Source organism: Sprattus sprattus, assembly GCF_963457725.1.
Source record: "Sprattus sprattus genome assembly, chromosome: 4".
Classification (NCBI taxonomy): Eukaryota; Metazoa; Chordata; class Actinopteri; order Clupeiformes; family Clupeidae; genus Sprattus; species Sprattus sprattus.
This window is the reverse complement of record NC_137923.1, coordinates 29,576,636-29,602,762: the sequence shown is the minus strand read 5'-3', so window position 1 is coordinate 29,602,762 and position 26,127 is coordinate 29,576,636. Positions and strand designations below refer to the sequence as shown.

Below are 26,127 nucleotides of genomic sequence, written 5' to 3'. Positions count from 1 at the left end.
CATTTATTTAGTCATCTACTACTACTCTCTCTGTCTGTCTTACTGTCTTTGTATCAGTCATTGTGCAACATCTTCAGACAAGAGCTGCTTGTTTAATTTTTTTCTTGCATAAACCAACACACTGCACAATTCACTGAGCAATGTTATTGATACCTGCTGACACAACAAAACGTTATCCACAAGTTAATTTTGTGAACTTTATCTAAAATGTTTTTCTTTGTTTATTTCAGTGATTTTTGCATGGTGGTAAAACAATAAAGACAACTGAATACTGCATTCATGCAATTCTTCCAACTGAAGAAAGAAATATCTGTGTTCAATATTAGTTAACTTACAGTGTTGAATTGATAAAAAAAAATGTCAAAGGAAAGATAATCAAAATGGGGAATCAATGGTGAGGGCCCTTTTCAAACTGGCAGCCCATGCAACTTTGAGACACCACTCTGGTAATACAGAACCTACACACGTTCTTACCACTAGGTGTCATCATTGGTTCTGGTGGAGGCCTGCATGCCATTCAGCTAAAAAAAGAAATGTGTTAGATTTGTCTCAGTGCTCTTGTTAGACTTGTATGCCTTTCCTACAGAGACAGCTTGTTAAAAAAATGTAGAATGTACTAGAAAAGCAGCATTTTTCACTCTTTGCTTTAAGACGCGTTTTCTTTACCCGTGTCAAATCACTTTTTCAGCTTACACTCCTTCCGGTGGAGGACGAATTTTAGTTTGCAAGTTAAGCCATCTAAGCCCTGACTTGACGTGATAAATGACCACATGCCTAGGAAGACACAACGACATAAAAGCAAGCTTAACACGATAAGAGCAGGCCTACGAGATTATTTCAGTTGTTGCATAATTATAATCACGAAGGTCTCCTACTTAAAGTAAGCCTAAAACAGAGAAATAAATTAGCCGACGCAGTAGGGTGAATGCTCAAAATGCGTGACTGATGTAGGCTACAATTCATACACATTGGGATTTTTTTAGTGGTTTACAAAGGAACAGATAAAATAACAAAACAAGGAGATTAAAAAGGTTTAAAGTGCGTTAGAAATAACACAGAAAATTGCAATTGCAACATACGCAAAGTACAGTGCATTTGACCAGTTAACAAAGAGGATCTGAGAAGTCTAGATTTGAAACTGGCTACAGTTGGAGCACATTTGATGTCATCAGGAAGTCTTAGGTGCCTATGTCAGTGTAGGCCTTGTTGTCAGAGATATTTCTTCTAGTTAAAACGGTTGACTACTGCTGTAATAATCAAAGTACTTATTCAGCTTAGACTAGACTCGAAATGACTTAATATAGGCTAATAAAAAAGACCGCATGTTTTGAAACAGAACACAGACACAACAATATAAAAGTAAACTGAACACAAAAAGAGAACGACATTTCAATTGTAGTTTATTTATAATCACAAAGGTCTCCTGAATGCTCGAAAAGCAGTGATTGATTAGTATATATAAAAAAACTATCAATATCCCTGTTGCAACCTAGAAGAGATCCGACAGTTACAGCGACAGAGATGATGGCTGTCTAATGAAAATAATCATTGTGCTAATATTATCGTGCTTATATTTGCGGCACTCTGCTGTTTCAATGAATGTGAATGCTGGTGAGATTATAAATGGGAACCGCTGGAATTTGTTGAACTGCGCTCTCATCTCTAATTGGCAGGATAAAACATACGGTACATATGCACCAATTGGCTTACACAATGTCAACTTCTTGTCAAATAAGAAACGTGTGCTTTTCGCCGTCACCATCTCCTACTATGAGCAGGAAGAGGGTGGGGTGACTAGCCGAAGATATTGGCATATTTCATCTGGTTGAAGAGTAACAGTTCAACGGTGAGTCGCAGGCTTTGTGTGTGCTAGATTGAACTCCATGTACTATATCGCTCTATTTCGTTAACCTTGTCGTGTTTCAGTTCAGCTGATTTGTTTTGTAGCTCACTATACATTAGTCACCTTGTTATGACAGTTTGAACTAGTAGGCTACTAGCTTGATAGCTTAGCTACCAGCATAACCAGCTGTTTGTCAACTCGATTGGTCTGCTCTGATTAGCGAACCAACTAGCCTTAGTAGCTAATACACTAACATCAGCAAATGTCAACTTTGTTGTTTTGGCTAAACGCTTTGTGAGGCTTAATGGTAATTAAAATATTACAACAGTACTCTATGCTGTCTGTCCTTCATTGCAGTGGTATATATATAATTATACCGATAGAAGCAGCTAACATGAGTAGCCACTTAGCTAATAAGCTCTAGCAATAATTTGTACACGGTTATTTGACAGTGTCAGGCCAGTGCAAAGTGCATTGCAGATTTATTGCTACTGAAAAGCATGCATTCAGCCTAACACCAAACACGTAACATGTTACCTTATGTTTGGATTTAAGATGAATTAGCCTTTTAGCACACACATGTAAAAGTAATTTTGCAGAAAAAAAATATCCAGGGAAGGGCAGGATGCTCTGATTCACCATACAACGTGGTCATGGTGGTGTTTTAATTAACGGGAATGCTACTTGATGTTGCTCATCACCAAACGGGTAAAAGTAAATCAAGGAAAACAAAATGACATTATCTGGCATTTGTAAAGGAGTCCAATCTGCCCCATAAGATAATTGTAAATACGTTTGTTTTTTTTCCAGCGGTTTCAGTCGTGCACAAGTTGTATACAAAGGTGCTTGCGTAAACATTGGCTTTTTTCATCAAATCATATAGGTAATGAAAATAAGTTGGTTTCATGCGTAAGTTTTAATGATATCACTGACAATGGACAAAAGGTCCATCATCAACAATCGTCCTCTGTGGGTGTGTCTGGAAATGAGGGTGTCACGGGCTGGCTTCAAAGCAAATTCTTCTAGCCTCATTATCCTTGACAAAAAAAGGCAGTTTGATTAAGAGTTGTGATAGTTGTCTTGTCATTATTAACATAATTAGTTACCATAATCTTGTCACTCATTTGTGAAATGTATTTTGTATTTATTTATGTAAATTATTATAGAAAGTTTTTAAAGGTGGTTTATGTCACGACATTCTATACATTCTATTTAAAGAGACAGTGTGCAACAATTTGCCACTTTTTGAAGGATGTTTTATAAAGGCAACTAATACTGTTATTGTCAAATTAATTTACATGGTATATGGTCATGTAAACACACTTGTCGTTCCAACTAGCCGCTTAGTGTATGCAATATACAGTTCGGTGTTCCGGGTCAGACCATCCTGCGAAAATGTAAAAAGAAAAGCTTTAGCAAAGGACAACTATATTGCCAAGACATGAATTATAATACTAGATAGGCTTTTATCAGTGTTGTTTTGGATTCTACGTAGTTTGATTGCTATTTTTCAATCAAAACTCCATGCTGTTGCTTTAACAGTTTTGCTTTGAATGGTCAATTTCCCTGTTAGGCCTATTTCAGTGTAGTACATGAGTTATAATTGTGCTATTTCATTGCAGAGAACCTCCTGTATACCATTTTGAGACGCTTGGTAATCTTTCCAATTTCTGTGTCGACTTAAACCACAGGCTATAATATACGGGCATTTCTTTTAGCTACATCAGTTTTGAAGAATTTGGAATTTGTTTTACGGATTTCTATTTAGAATATAATGGTTCCATTTTTTCTTCAAGGACTCTAATCAGTAGTTTTAAGAACATTTTTAAGGGTTGTAAGTCAAGTTTAATCTTTAATAGTTTTGCAAATCAAAATTAATTTAAAACCATGTATTTTGCCAAAGAATTTCAACAGTTCCAGAGAAAAGCCATGGCTAGATCTATGATTATGAATTTCAATGTGTTATCATTTATTATACTTGAGATGATAGCCCACCACTACAGTACAGTGGTTCTCTGTAGTGTGAAAAGGGTCATTCAACAATATATTTAACTCAGCATTACTTTTATATTATTATTCATATACAAAACAACCAGTAGATTAGAGTCTCAATAATATAGTGTTCATTTGGTCAGGTCTTTGAAGCATCCTCCTGTTGAAGCAAAACTCGTTCAAGCATTTTTGGAAGTCACTCTGGAGTAGTCAATTTAAGAGGCTGGCTCAGTAACTCCTTTGTATGTTTTGACAGACTTTATTCGAGGGGGCACAATAATGTTTCATGTTTCCATAAGGGAAAACTGGATGGTTTCTATGGTGGAACCCTCCCATGGTCACATGACCCTGCAGTTTCAGACAGCTTTTCAGTGACGTCGCTGTAGAGCCAGAGATTTGCTGAGAATAATCGGGGCGAGCGCTAGCAGAGGTGCGGCAGTAGGAGTTACACACACCGTCTATTGCTTCTCCACCGTGAACAGAAAACTGTTCAATATTTTAGTGACCTAATGCCAGGTCCCACCCAAGCACTGTCCCCAAATGGAGAAAATAACAACGACATCATTCCGGACAACGGAACCAACATCATTCCTTACAGAAAAAATACTGTTCGGGGAGAGCGCGCCTACAGGTAAACTAGAGCAATGCCTCGTTTTTGCGTGGTTATTTCTGGCAACTTAGCTTCAAACCTAGGTCTGCAAAAGGGATGATAATACATTTGTCTACAGCAACGTCGAAAAGCAAAATAGTATAAACACTCTGTCTTATAGTATGTGACACTCTTCATCATGTTAGCGCTCTGCTGCAGAGCGCCCGAAACCAAATCCTAATGTGTTATAATTGTGAAATGTCTTTCTTACTATCTTTCTTCCAGTGAATTAGTTAGGTAGTAATCGGTAGATGATTGGCTCCATAAAAGGTTGGTAACCAGCTGGTTATCCTGCTACCCAATGCAATAGTGGGTTAGAATGGTCGTCGTTTCCTCTGACAGAGCAGACATCAGATACCGTTAGCTACTGGCTAACATCCATTAGCGATCACAAATAAGATCAACGGGTATTAGCCTACGCAGTGAAGCCTTGTCTGTCAGACAGGGTAGAACCAATGGTTGCAATGGAAATCGAGTTGTAAATATTCACACGGAGATTTGTTTTTAACTTGACATGCTTGCTAATGTTATAGATAATGTTAATGTTAGCAAATTGGCATGTTGGTCTGGAGCTGGCTGGTGGAGACATGGAACATCCGCTTTTGTTGACACGACAACGGCAATCCCGTTTTTTCTGAATCCTGAACCATTGTAGTTGTGTGGTTGCCACCCAGTATTCGCTATAGAGATACATTTGACTCTCTATGTGTCTTCGTAGTGTCAGGACAATGCTACTGGCAACCCAAATTCCTCCTCAGCCATTCTTGCCTTCGAAGTCGAATCGTAGTAAACTGATCATAAAGCTAGCGAACGTTTTAAAGAGAGCATTCAACGCTGGCTAAGCTAATTAAGCTTTGGCGTCGGCCAACTGGGAGGAGATATTTGCCTCCTGCAGTTTGAAGGAGTTTTAAGAAGCTTATGTAAGACATGTTGGTTATCTCGATAGACAATAAGAAAAAAAAAAATATGTGTCCCGTTTCTCTCTGCCATCTTTTTTCTCTAGCATATTATCGCATTGTTGCACAACGACTGGTTTATTTGTATGGATTTGTGTTTACATTCCTTTAATTAACTAAGGGTCTGTCCCATCCAGGGCCTGTCCTGATGTAATCCTTTGCTTATCATAAACCGATGTTAACACCAGGTCATTGGATGTCTCAGGAGTATGACCTGTCAAAGACTCGAGGGCAGTTATACAGGCTCGTAGGAAACTCTGTGTGTCAGGGGTGGGGGTAGATGTGGGGTAGCATGGTCGCGTCTTCCTCATGTCCTTGTGTTCTTCCCAAAGGGTGCGGGACCTCTAAATTGTAAAGTTCATGGTAGGTGTCTTTCTCCAGACACCAAACTCTATTTTATGCAAACCTTCCCTATGTGTGTATTCGTTTAGCCTATCACGAATGGAATGGGTGCTCAATCAAATACGCAAGCCACGTTAGAAGCGAACTGTTTTTCCTCTGGCAGAATCCTATGATAAGACTTGCCCCCACACACGTTCCCTCGGGGGTTGCGTGACTTGGGAAGAGGGTGCTGCAGAAGTGTAATCTTAACGATGTAAACAAGTCTCTTTAAGAGAAATTTCGAGGGAATCCCCTCCCTGAAAACAACCTGAAAACAAACTAAACTAAATATAATAAAAATTGCTTGGAAATGAAATTGTCGATTTCAGACAGGTAAACCAATGCGGCCAACATAAGACACAACTAACAATGACATCAACGTTTTCTTAACTTGTTTTTGAAATGGAAGAGATATAGGTCTGTTCAGGCCATATTTAGGGATTCACACAAGATACACTGGTCTTTATCTTGACGTGTGATGTTTTACTTAAATGTTTTTTTATCACATTTTTTTTGTATCTCATCCATATTTGTCCCCCATCTCAGTCATCTTTTCTCATTGCCATCAGTGGCAATCACACTGGGTGAATATGACTTCTAATTCAACAGAAATAGTAGAACTTTAATATAAGTGATTAGAACCTAAATGCTGTGCATGAACTGGCTTGTACATAATTTCCCGCAGTGTGAATATGAAACCCATATTGTGGATTCTTACCCCTCTGAATGGGGCTTTCCTCTCCTGTAACACATTTTTTTTTTGTAGAAAAAGGAGCATAGTAAGAAGTAGGTGACGTCTATTTTTACACCATATCCGCATTGAGGACAGGCTGGGCACACTGGGCAGTGAATTTCTTGCAAGTGTAATATGAAATGTGAAATTAGAGTTATCCTCACACCTAGGCCTATTTTCCGCTTTAATTTAACATGTACGTGCATTTTTATGTGCTTTTAATGTGCCATTATCCCAGTGTCAAAATGAGAGCCGCGACGTTTCAAATGTAATCTACCAGTGTAACAAGCACTTAACAACCACAACCACCATCACTGAAACCATTGCTAAATGAGGCAAAGTGGAGGCAGGGTAGTCCACTAATTGTTGTTGTTATTTTGTTTACGTTATTTTGGCAGTTGGGGGATGGCGGTCAATGTGTATTCTACCTCAATAACCCAGGAGACGATGAGCAGGCATGACATCACTGCCTGGGTTAACGATCTTGTGTCCCTCAACTACACTAAAGTTGAGCAGCTGTCTTCAGGTAAGTGCAAGCGTGTCCTCTAGTGCTGTACCCTTCCCAAGATAATGGAGGAAGATGGCTGGCCTACTACCCTAATTAGAGAGTAATGGACTGAGAATGAGATAACAAGGATGTAACAAATTAAACACTGATTTATCCACATTTGTGAAACCATGCATAGAGCTTCATTTGGCATTATGCTGATGATTACCTTAGAGAGAGTGAATGCTAAAAAAAACTGTTGCTACATATTTTTTATATAGTTCATAACTTTGGATCACCTTATCTTGACCCATTACAATATAATATAATAATATATGTGAAAAAAGAGTATTCATAGGGTAACCATTTTTAAAATAAAAATCAAGCTGGCCATTGCATTGCGTGACCCTGTGGTTTCTAATAGATGTTTTAGTTTATTGATCGATGTACTGCACAATCGTTTGACAGCCAGGGATGTGGTAACAGCTGACCTAATGGAATGCTGTTGGCATTCTGAGTTAAATCAGAGACAGAGTCTGTCAGAAGCCTATATTGGTGAGGCCTAATGGCACTCAACTATATGGAAATCGAAGCCTGTGGAGTCAACACACGCACACAGACATACACACGCACATACACACACATGCACATACACTCACGCACGCGCACACACACACACACACACACACACACACACACACACACACACACACAGTTTACATTTTTAAGCTTTTGCTTTGTCTTTGTAGGGGCAGCCTACTGCCAATTTATGGATCTGCTGTTTCCTGGCTGCATCAGTCTTAAGAAGGTCAAGTTCCAAGCCAAGCTGGAGCATGAATACATCCACAACTTCAAGCTGCTGCAGGCCTCTTTCAAAAGGATGAATGTGGATAAGGTGAGTGGATGAAGGCCACAGAGTTTTCAGCTTGATGCCAGTCTGCCCAAACATGTACTTAAATGGCTAACTTGGTAGATGAACATCAGTGAATGGCTGTGCAAGTGATCGGAAGTGCTGTGTAGTAGAGGTCTGTGTGGGATGGATTTTTCAGTCCTGCTCTCTCAAGATCCTGTCCTCCCTGTTTATGTAAAACTCAGGTTATTGCTTGCTGCTCTAGTGCAAACATGAATACAATTCAGTTTTAGAATAAAAAAATCTACTTTTATTTAATTTTATATATTTATATTTTGCGGGAATCCAGCACGCCATGTCTTTATCCCACTCACAGACACGTATCAGTTTCTTCCTTGAACGCGCACTCGAAAATTAGTCCTGCGCCACATGCTTGTGTCCTGGACCAGTGTTACTCCCGCTCGAGTGCAGGCCTCTACTATGTACAAGGTTTTTGTGAAATTAAAATGAAGAGGCTAAGTTTCATAACAGATGTAATTTGAAAGTGTGAAATATTGATTTCTATACACACATACTCTACATAAAAATACAATACCTGGTTCAATGTTTTTTTTTGGAAATGTATACATGTTTAAAACTTTTTTTGTTGGTGTTGTGTTTAGTCAGACAGCTTTTTTTGTCCTTCTCAAAGATCATTCCTGTAGAGAAGCTTGTAAAAGGACGGTTTCAGGACAACCTCGACTTCATCCAGTGGTTCAAGAAGTTCTTTGATGCCAACTATGATGGCAAGGAGTATGATCCGGTCGAGGCCAGACAGGGACAAGATGCCCTTCCCCCGCCCGACCCTGGCGAGCAGATCTTCAACCTGCCAAAGAAGTCCCACCATGCAGCGAGTTCCCCCACAGCAGGTAACGCCTCAGTACCATTTAGGCATTCATGTTGAGCTTCATGTCAATTCAAAAAACCTCAAAATCACATATTTTCAGTTTCTCAAGATGCACAATGTTATTAAGTATACCACTAATAACTCTTACCAAACTATTGATTTCAGTGTACTGTATATCAGTGGAAAACAGTCCTTGCTCATGTTGTGTTTAAGTCATCACCCCCTCCCAAAACTAGCTTATTATGCATTTGTATCCAGGAGCTACCAGATCGTCCAGTTCAACCCCCAAATCGTCAACGCCAACATCTCGGCCCTCCTCCGCCAAACGAGCCCCTGTGACCTCATCAATTCCTGCAAGGGGAGAGAAGGAACTAGAGGCCCAAGTGACACAGCTCGCTGATCAGGTCTGCACTTCCGGCTGTTCCTACTAAATGCACCTTGTACCTTAATCTTAATACAACCTTATTCATATGCAAACCCTTTACACTATGTAGTGTATACTAATATTATAGTGTACATATAACATAGTCCTACACTGTCATGACTTGCAAACATGCATAACCTTACAGCGCTGATGGAATTTCCGACAATATTTGTAACCCTCATTACATTTAGTCATTTAAAAGATGATTTCACCCAGCAAGTGATAGTTGTGTAAATATATTACTACTTTTGAGTGATGGGATCAGTGCTTCCAGCTGGTTTGGCATGTAGAGATAGATGAACAAGTAGATGAGTGATTCAGCTCTGTACTTAAGCTGTATCATTTAGGTGTATCCTGTGTCCTGTGATTTGCAGTTAAACACGATGAAGCTGGCACTGGAGGGCGTGGAGAAGGAGAGGGACTTCTACTTCGGGAAGCTGCGGGAGGTGGAGCTCCTCGCTCAGGAGCACGGTCCAGAGAACAGCCCTTTTCTTGACCGACTGATGGAAGTCCTGTACTCGGCAGACGAGAATGTAAGTACCAATTATATCTCTGTCTCACAGTTAAGGTCATGCATGCGCAGATTAAACATATCTAATTTGTAAACTAGGTACAAGTTTAATTGTAGGTTTTGAGTTAGAATAATGGAAAATTCTTTCCTGTACCTTTTCAGTAGGCTTTATTACATGTACTGTATTTAAGATGCTCTTGAGACCTTTAAATATTTAAATAAATCCTCCAAAGTACTGTTGCACAAAGTTGCAAACAGTTCATAGGCATTTTTGGCAGGGCATGTTGCATTAATAAATGCTGTGTTGTGCAACACGTCACACATGGCAAACATGCACGCTAACATTACACCTGATGCAGTTGAGCTGAATGTGCATGTGGGCCAGGAATGCAGGCTCGTGTTGAGTTCCTACTCGTGTTCCCCCCACAGGAGGCGGGAGCTGAACTCGGGGAAGAGGCAGAGGCCGAGGCCCATGGCCGAGAGGAGTTAGCTCAAGAGCCAGAGGAGCAAGATGAGTACTGAGCTCACAGGAGAGTTCAACTCCTTTTTGTTTCATGAGAACTGTTTTTAAAATCCCAGTATTTTTTTGGTTCATTTTTTCATCTTTCGGTTTTTGGTTGACCTGAGGATTGAGCACATAAAGCATCCTAGAAGCACCCCCGTCCCTCCTTTTTTATTCACTACGTCCACGCATACTGTTTGTGTTTCCTTTGGTGACTATCATTGGTTTGAGATGCTGCATCCTGTCCGTGCTCTGACCATCCTGATTGTCTTTTTTTAAATCAAGGACTCTTTGCCTGAAGCAAGAAGTTCCCAACTTCTTTTGTGAGGCCGTGTTTGTGAAGGATGGATTGCTTATATCCGTTGGCAGTATCCTCTTCATGCATTTTTTTTATTTGTCTTTTCCATGTTTTTACATATCAAGTGTAGTAATCAGGAAAAAAAGAACAATGCAATAAGCATAGTCCGGTAAGGCTTGTAGAATGGCCTGTGGAACTCCCTAATGCTCTGAATTTTGCTTCTCTTAACTGTTAGAAATACGCTTCTAGAACACTCTGCTTGCTCCTGTATCCGAGAGGGTATCCTTGTCCATAAACTAGGTTTATGAAGCCAGTTTGTGAGCATGACCCATTTTCCCTCTCTGATAGTCACGGCAGATACCTTGTCATACCGCAATCCGTGCATTCATGAGAACAGCAAAGTTAGACTTGCACTGTAACATGGTGCTGCAATTTAAAATGAATTATATGTATTGTATAATGTCTTAAATGGGCAGCATTGCAATCTGTTGTCTTGATGCGCATTCAATCGTGCAAAGCGTGTCACTGCAGTGTCCAGTAAAAAAAAGGAAAGAATAAAAACCATCCCTCACCGTCCAGTTACCTAAAACAAACCATGTATATTAAAGATGTTTTAATATAATTTTGAACCACAGGTTTTTAGCAAAAATACCAGTCAGATCACCAAGTTATACGTACATGGCATAAGAGTATCCCAGTGCATAGTATACTTTTTCATGATATTGCATTTATTTCCATGACAATTAAACTCTGCAGCTCACCGCTTTAGTCATATATTGTGTACAATGAAAAGGAATGTAAACATGTATTGTTAATAATTATAGACAATGTTTTTTTTCTTCTTCTCAATAGCCCACTCATTATGCATTCCCCAAAATGTGTTGCATGTTTGCATTTTATTTGTGAATAACTTGACCTGCTTTTTACATATTTAATAAAAAACAAAAAAAACAATGTTTAGTGAGCTGTGTTTTTGTATGTTTACCCTGCTGATTTCGATGGATTTGCTGTAATAAACCCTTCACTTTAAAGGACAATATTGTATTGCATTCCTTTCTAAAATTAATTTCACATTATATTAATTTAAACTTGGAAAGAAATGCTTGTTTTACATGTAGTATTTATTGTTACACAAGGTTTTTATTGCCCTAAGCTTAACTGTTCTCTCCCTTGTATGTCGCTTTGGACAAAAGCGTCTGCTAAATGACTAAATGTAAATGTACATTTTATTCTACAGAATTCATTTTTTATCCAAAAAGTATGCTGTAGTGGAAATGGACATTTCTTAGTTTTTATTGCAATACTGATTCACTGAGTGGACACTGTTGTGACACAGGGAGTCCGTTTGTGAGATAAAAATAATCTAAGAAGTACAATCGGGATCAATACTGATATGGAAATAAGAGCAACCTACTAGAGACCTGGAGGCCATTTTAAAATGCACTCTCATGAGACTGACCTAAGCGGTAAATGGATTCATTGAAATATTCTTGCCTTGTTCATCCTCAACCAATGAACCCTGTTTAAAGAATGTACTGGCCAAAATAATGGATTTTGACATAAAACAGTGTGACAATTAGACCACAATCAAAGTGATGTAACTGAGACTGGTAGAGAAAATAAACTTTAAAGGTTATTCAATGCTTCAAAGGACAAAACACCAAACACATCATGTTACAAATGGAGCATCTACTCTTAAAAACCTTAACTAGTTTAACTGCAAGATCAGGGTGCTAACACCAAGGGTTTGAGGGCGCGTACAGTGATAAAACATCATTGCAGTATGCTTTTACAATAAATAAAATAAATAAACTTAGACATATACATACATGCAAACATGAATACATACATACATACAGTACACACATGTATACCCACATAAGTGTAATCAGTGTAATGGCTTTGTCTCAAATGAACATTTTATCTGGAGACTACACAGTGGAGTCTTACACACTGTACATTCTAAATGTGGACTAGGTATACATAGAGATGGGCAGTATTTCAATTACTTGTATTTGAAATACTATTTAATTTACTTTTGAGTATTTTGTAATTTGTATTTGATAGGGCCGATAAAAAATCGAATGCAATTTGTAACAAAATACTTTAGAGTGGAGTCATTTTGTATTTAAAATACTTTCTTCAGTGTTTAGGCAGAAGGAGATTTTTTTTCTGTTGGATTCTACCACTAGACCATCTGATCTGCCTCTGAATGTCATTGTCGATTCAGGCATCAATTTGCCAAAAGTGGTGCTTCTTATGGCCCGCCCCTTTTTGGGGCGAAAAGGAAATCACCCCAGATCTCTCTCATTGGTGTAGGGTCCTCACATTTGGCAGCTACAGATGATGACTCTCATGTTGAATCAATTTTTTTTCACAAAACAGGGTACAGGTCGAAAACTTAGATAGCTGTCTTGATGCTTGTCAATTTATCTTCATTAGTACACCAAAGGAGGTTCTTTCAAATAGCGAATCGAGTTGTTGCCCTGAACGTTAGCCATCTTGACATAATTTGATTTGATCAAAGCCATATGATGTCCTTATACGCAATTACGTATGACGAAAGCATGGTGGGGATAGCCCTCCCGGAAGCCATAGAGATTGCAATGAGAGCCCTGTTTTGTGAAAACATGAAAGTCACACAGCTGCTGCCTGCAAAAATATATATATACAAAATCAATCAAGTTGTTGTCTTTTATTAGCTTTGCTTAGTTACACTGACATTATGTGACTGTTCTTCCTTTTTTACTGGGTTCACCAGAGCTTAGTGTATATAAATAGCCCTGTAGCCAGGGCCCATAGACATATTTATGTCAATCTAAATAGTCTGAATAGCCAAGTCAAATTGCCAAAAATACTGATGTTTACCTACTATATTCAGCGAAAAAATAAGCGGAATATGTGTGCTGGGGCAGGGGCGTGGTGGCGGCGGTTACAAACATGAAAAAAAGGATACGGGACTCAAATGTTTGGGAACCACTGCCTTACAACACTGACAAGGGCCCGTCATAATAGCCTGCACCTGGGCCCGTGATAACTAGCCTACGTTACGCCACTGAATAGCCCAAACCTGAATGTTCTGCTATACCAAATTGAGAGAAAACTGAAAATTCAGAAAAAGTATTTCCTGTATTTTAAAAATACAAAATACATGTATTGTATTTTGTTACGTTTTCTGGCAACAGTATTTTGTATTTTATTTTGATACATTTATTTGAAGGGTATTTTGTATTTTGTATCAAAATACATTTTTATGTATTTTTGCCCATCTCTGGGTATACAGTAGGCTACATTAGCGAAACTGAAACTACTATTCAAGGCGCCCGAGGCAACATTAGAGGCCTGAGACGAATAATAAACGTTCAATTTCTAGTCTTTTTTACACGTAGTAAGTTTCAATAAGACCATACCATTACATATCGACATTCAAGGAGCAAAGATGAGACGTCGTTGTGTGGTGAGAACTGATAGCAAATCGCGCTGCCAGCGCCGCCGGTGGGGAGAGGCAATTTTTTCAATTCTTCCGATTTTTTGGTGGCACCAATATATAAAAGGCTACGCTCTTGCGGTTAGTTTTAGCGCTCTTTTTAACGCCCAAAGTATCAAATAATTATGCAAATGTGATAATATGGTGAAGTAAATGTCAATATCATAAAGATTGTCTTATCCAGAATATTTCCATTTTGAAGCCCTAATGTTGCTTTGGGCTCCTTTAACTGTAGGGCAATTTATGCATGATGCGGAGCCGGTTTTCCCTCACAATTCATCATTGCCCATCCTGCCATCCCCATGCTGAATTTACGGTGGCCACTGGTCTTCCGTGGTCGCGAGGTGGCAATAGCGCGCTAAAGTCTTTGAAATCGTGAGGAGAAGAAGTAGACAACAAGACGCGCCAAACAAGATGTTGGTTACTGTAAAACAGTCTCAACTACTATTTATTCCATAACCTAATGGAAAGAATATTGAACGAAGCCCAGCAAAAATATAAAATGATGATATAACAGAGTGTACTATTGAAATACATTTACGTTTCAACATGTCTATTTCTGTAAGGGTAAGTTCGAGCTTTGACCGCTCGCTTAAATTAACTCATGTTGCATTGCATAGCATAGCTAGCAGTAAGTTAGTCGACTTATTGATCCTAGCAGCATTAGCAAGTTACATTTTATGTGTGTGGTTAACATGACGTTAATGTTGGCTATTTTGTGCAATAGGTTAGTCACAATAAAAACTAGTAAAGACCACCACATTTCTCATTTTAGAGACAGACCTCGATGACGAGGGAAGTAACATAACATTAACAAACAAGTAACATCAGACATTCCCACATCTCTTTTCCCTCGTCAGCGAAAAAGAAAGTCAAGAGATTTGAGATGTATCCTGTTCCCAGAGGATGTAAAAGACACGCTCCGAATTACCTCTAGTGAAACCAAAATGCCGGTCTCGTCACTGAAATCATGGCAGCGATGTGGAGACGGTTTCCTTGACACCCCAATCCAGAAGGTGAGGACACCTAAGTCAAGATAGCGTGACGCATGGGACCAGTGTGTTCTCTATCTTTGTCAACACTTGACAACAATTTAATCTGATTATCCCATGACAAATAGTTTTGATGCGCTGTCTCCACTCCACAAACAACTTCCATGTGTAATTTCAACTCTCATTATTGTGACAGAAACCCAAAACAGTGGGCCAAAAACATGCAACTGCGAGACAAAGTCTGCTTCAAACACCTTCAGGTAACCAATATATTTGGTGATTGGTAAGTTTGTAACTGTTACTATTTAATCTGATAATTTAATCTGAATTGACTTTTGAATGCTGTTATTATTACCCTTTTAGAAAAGTACAGAGAGGAGCCTGTCCACATTGCTTGGAGCTCAAGTGAGAGTGAACCATCTGACTGTGAGGAAAAAATAACTCCATCCAGAACAGTGGTACCTCCCAAACCATGCCAGTCTCAGCCCCAACACAAACCCAGACTCAACGTCAGCAGCTATCTGCAGTTATTAAACAGTGAAGCAGGTAGGCACAGTTGGTCTTTACTCTTTGCTACATTTGTTTTCCCCGCAAACAATTCAGACAATTAGTTTGAGGAAAATGTGAGATACCAGCAACATTCTCAAACATCTGCAGAATTATGCTGGTATGTGTGTACCGTATTTTCCCGACTATTAACCACACTGCAGGGTTTCCCCCAGGATTTCCTGTAAGGTGCGGTGGCACCTCAGCGGGGGGTCTGGGGGCCCCCCCCCAGAAAATTTTGTATTTCTTAGACGCAATTTCCTGCATTTTAACCGAATTGTGGGCCCAGTTTCAGCTCAATACAGAACTGTACTTTTGTTTCTAAATACGGGACAATGTCATTATTTCAGGTCCTTAAAGGTGTACAAAGTATGGGTCCTCATGAGCTACCTATTTGGCAAAACATGATCAGTGTTATACAGCCACGGTTTAAACCTAGGCTTTTCAACCCATGTTGGGTCCCAACCTGAAGCCCTGTGTTTGCCAGGTTTTTTATTGTTGTTGGTTGGCTGGCTCTTCTCACTGTCTTCCCTCACATCTGACTCTCTTGGTTCTAGGCAGCATTCTCCAGCTCCACTACTACTACCTGCCTATATTTCATTTCAAAACATTACATGTTGAAATATGATGACAAAATATTACTGTTTACAGTAGCCTACTTCACATACATTGTGTGACTACTATGACTATTGTTACTGACTACTGATACTGTCATCATAAGAAGATTTAGCAAAAGGGGCAGGTGTTTATTTTGGGGATATTTACACTGCACGCATAGTAGCCTGCTTGCTGAAGCCTAATGATGCTGTACAGCGCTTGCTACAACTACGTCATTAAGCAGGGTGCCGCAAAGTGGTCAACAAGTCAAACAAGAGAAGGCGGTGCTGAAAGGCAAAACACACACACACACACACACGAACGCATGTCCAAGTGGGGTTATGAATTCACAGGATATCTCGAGGTTAATTTGAGAAATGGCTCTTTCCTTTTTTTAGTGAAGTATTTCAGCAAACTCATCTGAAAAAGAGGACAGAGTGAGACGATCTAAATGCATTAGAATTATTATCTTTGAAGGGGACGCGTTGACATTTTGGATTCGAAAACTCCGGCGGGAATTACTAGCTATTAGGCTACTTGTTTAACTGTTCTTGTATTTATTACGAACGAAATCGCTAAGTTGGTCGGCTTGTCCTTAGCCTAACTAATAGATCTATGAGCTCTGCGAAGGTGTCCGCCTATTTTAAAACCACGCAGGCCTCGGACTTGCTACCTTTAACAAACTTTGCTCTGTTGTCATCCGCTACAAGTGCAGGGCTCATTGAGGGACCACACACAGCTGTGCGTTTAGAAATGACCGTTACTGAAGCTTATTTACATTTAGCCTCCCGAAATAGACGCAATGTGAGAAACCAGCCGTCTACGTCTACAACATATTAGGCCTACGATGTAACCCCTGCACAATGTTCAACAACTTGTTCTCACATGTAAAATAAAATTAATTCAACGTCACGTACCTCTGATCCAGTTGTTCGGTTTCTAGTTTGAGGGCCAGTGTGTCAGAAACGAGAGAGGGGGCGGGGGGAGTATGTAAACCGGCTGTGGTAAGCCGTGGATGCCGTGGAACGCTGATCAAGTGCGGGAAAGGCAGACGAATCCTTTGATGTGGCAAATAACACACCAAAAAACAGGGCTCCGATTTTTTCCGATGCGTGGCGGGGAATGACGAAGGTGCGGCGGCCCGCCACGCTGAAATGAACGTAGCGGAAACCCTGCACTGTATATAAACTGCATTACAGTATTTTATGTAATTTGATAAAACTAACCCATGTATTGGCCGCACCAGTGTATTAACCACAGTTTATTGAATGTAACGTCATGCCAAGTAGTTGTGGTGGAAGCACTCCTAGGCATTGAAAAGATGTATGAAGTGGGGATGGATATTTCAAGCAAAAATACGACACTTGCATGCACCGTAGGGGTGGGGGGAAAAAAATCGATTAATCGATTTTTCTCGATTCTCTCTTAAAATGATTCTGTCTCGATTCAGAAAAGTTTATAATCGATTTTGCAAAAAAAAAAAACTTTTATTTTTTTACACATCCATTTTATGTTGAAATGCAAGCTGCATCGATTATTGCATTGCTCATAGAAAGTCAAAATTGTGACAAGAAAAAGCTTTTTCTCTGATAAAGAAAACGGAGAAGGTAATTCATCTGTTGATTTTCTTTAATTATCAAACACAAAGTAGGAAGTGATTTTAGACTGAGTTGCAAACTCAAATTATTTAAAAGTCGAAATGCATCGATAATGGTTTTATCGGTTTAGAATTGATAATCGATAATTGGTTTAAAATCGATAATTGATTTAGAATCGAATCGTTGACCTCTGAATCGGAATCAAATCGAATCGTGAGGTGCCAAGAGATTCCCACCCCTAATGCACAGACACACACACACACACACAAATACCCCATTCCCACTCACAGTGAAAACCATTTATTGGGTGTGGGAATGAACGCTTAATGTCTAACTATAATTGTGAATTGATCCCCCCGTGATCTTGTACCATGAACGACAATCTTCTGATATGCTTGCAGTTGGAATTGAACACGTTACTTTAATGGTTCCGAGAAGGGCAAGAGGGGGGCACCTCATTAGCTAACATTACATTGATATCAGAGTAAGCCCTTGCCTCCCATTATTTCTCTTAGGATTGTTTAATGTCTGGTGTCCATTTAACATCACCCACAAGTGGTTGTGATCCCTTTGAACCCAAGACTGCCTTTAATTGGTAAGCCGGTTTTGAGAATTAAACTTTTGCTAGCTAGTTGTGTTTCCTGGTTACTCTGGTTATCTAGTTGCTCTGCTAGCTAACTAGCTAGCTAAGGGAACTTTCATAACCTTAAACGATTTAAATGGATTTCTATTTGCAAGAAATTATAGCTATTATCTTTTTAAATTACCTTATCAGGCTGATGTTATAGTCTCCTCGATTTGACTTATAAAACTCTAGTTGGGAAAGGTAGAAACCCTCAGGGTGCCTGTGCAGTTTCAATTTACAACTTAATTTTCACAAGGTTATATTCACACATATTAACATCACACGCTAGCAGCTGCCCACTGTTAAGATGGTTCACTAAGCTAGAGATAGCTAGGATAGTTAATATCCAGGTTAACTGGCATGAGACCTCGCACACCTCTTGTGGAAGCTCCATAGCATCCTGTTACAGTCTGGTAGGACTGAATGTGACTGAGTGTGAATGAAAATGTGTTATCTATCCAATGTTGTTTTTCGTATATGAAAGAGAGAGAGAGAGAGAGAGACCCATCCAAACTTTATCTGGCAGTTGCTGTGCGCGTTACTAACTACTTGGCAAAAAAAATGCATTCCTGTGTGTCGGACACACCTATTAAGTATTAACTGCAGGGCTGCAGAATGTTTGCAAAATCAATGTATAAACCCCGGTTAATAGTCTGGAAATGACGGTATTCAAGTTTTGTCACTTAATTGTTCCTTTGGTTGATTGATTAGATGTCTGTATTTACCTCTGCTTCCAATGTAGATGCCTGTCGCTACACCATGCACAATTTTTGAATCATACAGAACTTTTTATTTTCTTTAATTTAAGATTCCATTTATCATAAATGGAGACATAACCATAGGAGTTTTGTGTCATTTGCCTCCAACTTTATCAACCTCTCTTCGCAGACGAGCTCCCTGCTATCGAGTCTGACAGTGATCTGAGTGATGAGGATGACGAGGTCAGGGGTCACAAGGAGGAAGAGTCTGACGACACGGGAGCAATTTCAGATTGCAACTCGCCTGAGAAGGACAAACGTGAAGAAAAACCACCCAGAGAGACACAAATAGTGAGTTTCCAGAGTACTTTCCTTAATAACACTACATGAACAGTCATACACAACCCCTACTGAAGGCCTTGTGATATGTTGCTATGAGCTCACAGTAGGTGGCAGTATTGCTTAACGAGAGGACTGCAGCATCTCTATAAGCCGTGAGTTTAAAACTTCAACACCAAAGTTCCCCTTGGTCTTCATAAGATGGGATTTCAAGTGGGTGCTTGGAGGCCTAAAATCTCTGTTCAGAAAACTCCCTATCTCCCTATTGACTGACGATTTTTGCTAGGCAGTTTAAAGCTGTGACACAAAACTCCACCAGTCACAATCCTGAGTAAACACAGGAGATTCTTTTTGGCACCATTTCTAAGATGTGTGATATCTTCTCTTGTGCATTTCTTTCTGGTTGGTTTATTGTTGGAACTAGCTTGAGGTGCCTGATATTACTCTCTCCTGGCTGTAGTGATGGGAGAGATTTCTCTCTCCTACAGTTAATAGTGATACAAATCTTGACCTCTATTTATCAGTGGCAAAGCTTGAAAGACACATGTTTTCAGCTGTACACCTGCATTAGCTGACCCCCTTTATGTTCACCCTATAACTCTATGATAATTGTTTTTCTGCAGTGGCATTAGCCGAAGCACGATGGAGGGAAAGATAATGCTGTGAAAGGAAACAGGGTACTCAAGACTGTTGGACTGTTGGCTGGTGTATATAGTTGAGGTCATGATCAGGAGTGCTGTTACTTTTTGACACACTTTGAGGACGCTTGATGCCCGTTCTGTTGGAAAGTCTTTGTTTTGCCATTTTGTCGCCACATGCTTTGCAGAAGCAATGCTTCCATTAAAGTCTTTAACACAGATGTTGGACCACAGGACTCACAAGTACCCTAACCCAGTACCAATGTTGGCAGTTGGCGGATTGGAGATTTCCGAGACTACTGATTCAGGTTCTGACAAAAACATGAAAAGATTTCCTAACAAGATGCTGGGGGAAAAAAACAAGATGAAGTAGAAAATACCTGAATGGTTGTAACTGTGTTGATCCAGTGATCAAACTTTTTTTTTCTATGGGGGTCTGAGCCACACCTAACAGAATCAAACCCAGCCAGGCAGAGGGCCTAATGGGCGTAGACTTAATTGTGGGGTTAATTTTGAAACCATTGGACCAGCCTTTAACTAATTGACCACTCTGGGTTTGCTACAGTGCCTTGCATGAGTATTCACCCCCTTGGATGTTTTACCCTTTTATTGCTTTTATAAATCAGTCATGGTCAATTTAAGTTGGCTTTTTGGACAAAAAAAATCACAAAAAAGCCCTCTTTAATGTCAAAGTGAAAACAGATTTCTACACAGTTATGTAAATTAAATAAAAATATGTAATGAAAATAAGTAATTGCATAAGTATTCACCCCCTTTATATAGACTGACCTAATTCAACAGAGGTCCAGCCAATTGTTGCTAGAAGTCTCACAATTAGTGAAATGGGGATCAGTGTGCAGTGAATGTAGTATAACGACACCTGTTCCTGGAAGGTCCATTCACTGGTCGGTATTCAGTAATCAGTATTCCTGGCTATTGTTACACCATTAAGACCCAAAACCTATGACTACTCTGAAGGAGTTTCAAGCTTCAGCAGTTGAGATTGGAGAAACTGTTTATACAACAACTGTTGCCTGGGTCACCAATCAAAGCTTTATGGAAGAGAGCCACTGTTGAAAAAAAGTATCGACTACAGTTCGCCAAAAGGCATGTGGGAGTCTGCGTGGTCAAGTGGAAGAAGGTTCTGTCGTTTGATGAGACCAAAGTGGAGCATTTTTTCAACAGTGGCTCTCTTCCATGAAGCTTTGATTGGTGAAGAACCAAGGCAACAGTGGTTGTATGTAGAGTCTCTCCAATACCAGCTGCTGAAGCTTGAAACTTCTTCAGAGTAGTCATAGGTCTATTGGTGGCCTCTCTTACTAGTCTCTTTCTTGCATGGTCACTCAGTTTGTAAGGACAGTCTGATCTAGGAAGATTTACACATGTGCCATATTCCTTTCATTTCTTGATGATGGATTAAACAGAATTTCAGGGGATGTTAAGTGCCTTGGACATTTTGTTGTATCCTTCCCCTGACCTATACTTTTCAATAACCTTTTCTCTGAGTTTCTTACGGTGATCTTTGGTCTTCATGGTGTAACAGTAGCCAGGAATACTGATTACTGAATTCTGACCAATGAATGGACCTTCCAGAAACAGGTGTCGTTATACTACAATCACTTGAGACACATTCACTGCACACTGATCCCCATTTCACTAATTGTGAGACTTCTAGCACCAATTGGCTGCACCTCTGTTGAATTAGGTCAGTCTATTTAGAAGGGGGGGAATACTTATGCAATCACTTATTTTCGTTACATATTTTTATTTAATTAACATAACTGTGTAGAAATCTGTTTTCACTTTGACATTAAAGAGGGCTATTTTGTGATTTGTTTTTTTTTTGTCCAAAAAGCCAACTTATATTGACCATGACTGATTTATAAAAGCCATAAAAGGGTAAAACATCCAAGGGGGTGAATACTTATGCAAGGCACTGTATACTGTCTATTTCGCCACCAACAGTTCAAGCTGATATATTAACCTTTTTCCCAAACCCAGTTGACAGTAAAGAAAGAAATTCTTTGCCCTTGATGAATAAATGTACACAATCTTCTTGTTCTTTGATGTTTGCTGGCATTGCTACTTCCTCTCTGCATCAATTTTTCTAGCTCTGGTTTTGCTGCCATTGTTGATACTACATTTTAAAACAAATACTTTACTTCAACCCCACTGGTCTCTGATTGGTCTTCCCATCAGAGCAGCGGAGTGGTTCAGTTTGCCAATAGGGTAGGCGGGCGGTGCCTTGCAGAGTTTGATTTTAAGTTTGGCTGTTAATTTATAGGCTTTACCAAACAGTAGTAATTCCTTTGATCACTGATTTCAAAGCCAGTTAAAAGTAATCTTTAGTCTTGCAGTGCATGATCAAAGAGCTAATCAAATTATTTTGCCAGAACTATCCAACCGTCTCATCTAATAGCCACTGCCACTTTAGGGGGACTGTCATTTCACCAGTAAAGTCTGTTTGTTTTTTAGATCTGAACCTTTTATGGGTCACATCAAATGGTTAACCAGAACAAGAATGAATGTCCACAGTTTTCTGCTGCTGAAAAAAAACTACAGTGTGAGGAACTTCATCTTTTATCTCGTTGACCTTTACCCTGTGGCCAGCACCAGGTTCCAACTTGGACAGAATATGCACACCTTTTCTATTTTTTTTTTTTCAAATCAAGTGGCTTCCATTCTTCTGTCACAAGACTACTGGTCAGTCAGCCCAGTGGGTGATCGTGAGGTGGTCTGCGGTGTGACGCATCAGCCTTCCCATCAGTCCCTTCTTTTGCGGATGTGAAAGTACACTTTCCAATTTAGACATGCTGACATGGCCAAAACGTTTGTCGCGCCCCAAACTTCCACCATTTGAGGTCTAAAGTGCCTTCTTGGAGTAGTTGATTCCCTTCAGTCATTGATTTGACCTTATGGGTAACCATTGACCATATCCAAGACACCGGGAAAGCTGTCTAGATTTACATTTATTTAGTCATTTAGCAGACGCTTTCGTCCAAAGCAACATACAAGGGAGAGAACAGTCAAGCTACAAGCAATAGAGACCTAGTGTAACCATAAATACTATTTTGCATAAGAAATTAAAAAAAAAGTGCAGAATGTAACTGATGTAAGTGCAAGTTAAATACTAGTAGAAGTGCAATTTAGGAAGGAAGGTGCTCTCTGAAGAGATGGGTCTTCAAGAACTTCTTACGCCCCTGCTCTGTTAGTGCTAGGCAGCTCGTTCCACTAACGTGGAATTACGAAAGAGAATAGTCTGGATTGACGTACTTGCACAGGCGAAAGTGCTAAACGACGCTCATTAGACGAGCGCAGCATCCTGGATGTAACATTTGCCCTTACAAGAACATTTAAGTAGGTAGGAGCAGAACCAGCAATCACTCTGTAAGCAAGCATAAATGACTTGAATGTAATGCAAGCAGCTACAGGCAGCCAGTGGAGCTGTCTAGGTTCATGGCATAAGCCTGGAGGTCTCTTGCATAAATCAGTAATTTCCAGGGAAACCCAGCTGAAAAGACAGATCACTGTGGGTTTGACTGATCAAGTCTCGGGCGAAGGACTGTATTCATAAACATTCGAAGCTGCTTTCATGTGGGTACAGCTAAATATTTTTTTATATTAAGGCAATTGACAACGGACAATAATGTAACATACATCAACTGGTTGGAACTAGTTGACCTATAATTAAAAATTTTCAACAAGAAAAGATGTTAATTCCTCTATATGTTATGGACTTTCCAAAGAGGCCAAACCTCACTGTTGCATGAAAGTCACCATACCCAACAGCCTAACCTATGTATTATAGGGATGGGGGAAAAAAATCGATTCAGTCACAAATCGCGATTCTTGTGTGTGACGATTTTTAAATCGGCATGCTGCCTCAAAAATCGATCTTTTTTATATATATATATATATACAGTGGTGGCCAAAATTATTAGAACACCTGACAGATCTGAGAATAATTACCTTTTTTTTGCCTCCAAAACATGATTTAATTTCATAATGTTCATGAAACATGCAGATGGCTGTTCTGAGCACAACAAATATCAGATGAAGTGATTCCTACTGTTTTTATCCACTTTTAACTTTAATATGTGGTACGTCCACCTTTTGCAGCAATTACAGCAGCACATCTCTCTAGCACAGAGTCAATATATTTCTTCAGAACTTCAACAATAATGTTATCCCATGCCTTCTGCAACTCAAGCCAAAGGCTTTCCTTGGAATTTACAGTAGATCTGTCGAGTTTATTTTCCAACTTGCCCCGAATTTGCTTGATGGGTTTGAAGTCCGGACTTTGAGAGGGCCGGTCCATAATTTTCAATGTTCCAGCAGATTCCTTGTCGCCGGTAGATCCGGCAATAGTTAAAATAATGTTTATGGTCATTGTCCTCTTTGAAAATAAATCCAGGCCCAATAAGACGTCTCCAAGAAGGAACTCCGTGCCTCACCAGAATGCTGTGGTATACTTTTGTATCCATGATGCCATCAAATTAGCCAAAGTCACCTGTTCCTGAGGCTAAAATTGCACCCCACACTATAATACTACCCCCTCCTTGTTTAACTGTTGGCAAGAGACACTAATTTTTATATCTCTCCCCCTCACTTCGTGGAACATACACGCTTTGCTTGTTGCCAAACTATTCAAACCTGGACTCATCAGTACACAACACTTAAACCAATCTTTATTTGTCCATTTCTTGTGTTCTTTTGCAAATTTCAGGCGTTACACTCAATTGTTCTCTTTCAGTAATGTTTCTTTGCTGCTATTCTGCCAAAAAGTCCTTCTTCTCCCAGTTTCCGACGGACAGTTCTTGAAGACACGGTTGCACCATTAGTCATTGTGATGTTGATCTCGTCACACAGTTCTTGTAAAGTCTTTCTTCAGTCCTGAAGACTGAGAATTTTGAGATGCTTCACTTGTGTGTCTGAGAGTTTCGTTTTTAAACCTCCCTCCTTTCGGTTCTGGTGCCATGGTGGTCTAAAGTGTACTTTACAGTGCTGGGACTGCATCTCAAGTCCTTGGCTATGGGGCAGTAACTCCAGCCAGCATCAAAAAAAGCCTTTATTCGAACCCGTTGCTCACTCGTTAGCTCCTTCTTCACCTTAGCCATGTTCAAAGAGCAACATGTGCTTCAAGACTGCTTCTAGAGGCTTTGGATCTATACAATTTTGTGGTGTTGCCTCAGTGACAAAACCCTGATGTTACCAATCACTTAATGAGCAGGATAGGCCTTGTACATTCAAAAGAATCGCCAAGCTGTTTCCTAAGACTCTTGCATCACCATCAATTTAACCACAATAACACCTGACAATGATTACACAAGTAATTTGGCTTCTTCTGTGCAGGAACATGATTGTGTGACATTGACAGTGAAATAGGCCTAGCTTGTTTTTGTACGGAAAATGACCTAAATCTCATTATGATGGCTCTATTCTAGGATTAATATAGCATAATGATGACTTTGTACATATCAAATTCGTTTTTAGGGTATTTTAATGGCCAATTCAACAAAAACAACTGAAAACTCTTAAATATGTCTAGTGTTCTAATAATTTTGGCCACCACTGTATATATATTTTTTTGTCTAGCCTACTATTAATTATTGTATTCAAGGCGGGGAAAAACGTCCTACAGATTGCGCAATGCATTCTATGAGTTCCTTACAGCTAGAAGCTCAGCTTCACACATAGTAGCTAGGTAGGAATACAAAGGCTAACATTTTGGACAGCTAACAGCAGACGTTAGTTCCATAAATTCATGCTGCACCTCAACAGTTTAAATCGCACGTCTGGATGAACGTTGGCCAACTCTGTAGCAGTTTTTTTTTTTTTTTTTTTGACGGTGGGCTGACTGAGGTGATTCAAATTGCTTACCCCTAGAGGGGCACCATTGTGTCTCGCATACATTCCTCGTATGACGGCGAGAGAGCATGAAAAAAATAAAATTAACAACAGTGTCTAAAATACACGCTGTCTGAAGTGATTACTCGTTAATTTATAAAATGTAGTCTTGAGAAGAAAAGCAAACTTTTAATCGCGATAAATTTAGAATCATGAATTTCAAAATGTTTCAAAATCTATTGACAGCC

The 26,127-nt window shown here is 39.6% G+C and overlaps 2 protein-coding genes across 3 annotated transcripts in view; both read left to right on the top strand.

The window, feature by feature from the left end:
* The first annotated feature begins 1,778 nt into the window (after positions 1–1,778).
* Positions 1,779–11,476, top strand: mapre2 (microtubule-associated protein, RP/EB family, member 2). 2 transcript variants are annotated; one of them, XM_080836466.1, is made up of 7 exons: positions 1,779–1,846; positions 6,953–7,080; positions 7,791–7,936; positions 8,583–8,799; positions 9,036–9,181; positions 9,576–9,734; positions 10,142–11,476. In XM_080836466.1, exons 2-7 carry the CDS (start codon positions 6,960–6,962, stop codon positions 10,232–10,234), a joined length of 882 nt encoding a protein of 293 aa, XP_080692592.1. In that variant the 5' UTR covers positions 1,779–1,846; positions 6,953–6,959; the 3' UTR covers positions 10,235–11,476. The 2 variants fall into 2 exon arrangements, with proteins under 2 accessions (XP_080692592.1, XP_080692591.1); XM_080836465.1 differs by lacking the exon at positions 1,779–1,846 and adding an exon at positions 4,249–4,466.
* Positions 11,477–14,465: 2,989 nt separating this feature from the next.
* Positions 14,466–26,127, top strand: part of spidr (scaffold protein involved in DNA repair) — a 54,891-nt gene continuing 43,229 nt past the window's right edge. Inside the window, exons 1-5 of the mRNA XM_080838174.1 lie at positions 14,466–14,566; positions 14,860–15,015; positions 15,188–15,251; positions 15,355–15,537; positions 19,246–19,406. Coding sequence (XP_080694300.1) covers positions 14,549–14,566; positions 14,860–15,015; positions 15,188–15,251; positions 15,355–15,537; positions 19,246–19,406 — 582 coding nt within the window. The 5' untranslated portion in view covers positions 14,466–14,548. The remainder of the gene's footprint in view (positions 14,567–14,859; positions 15,016–15,187; positions 15,252–15,354; positions 15,538–19,245; positions 19,407–26,127) is intronic.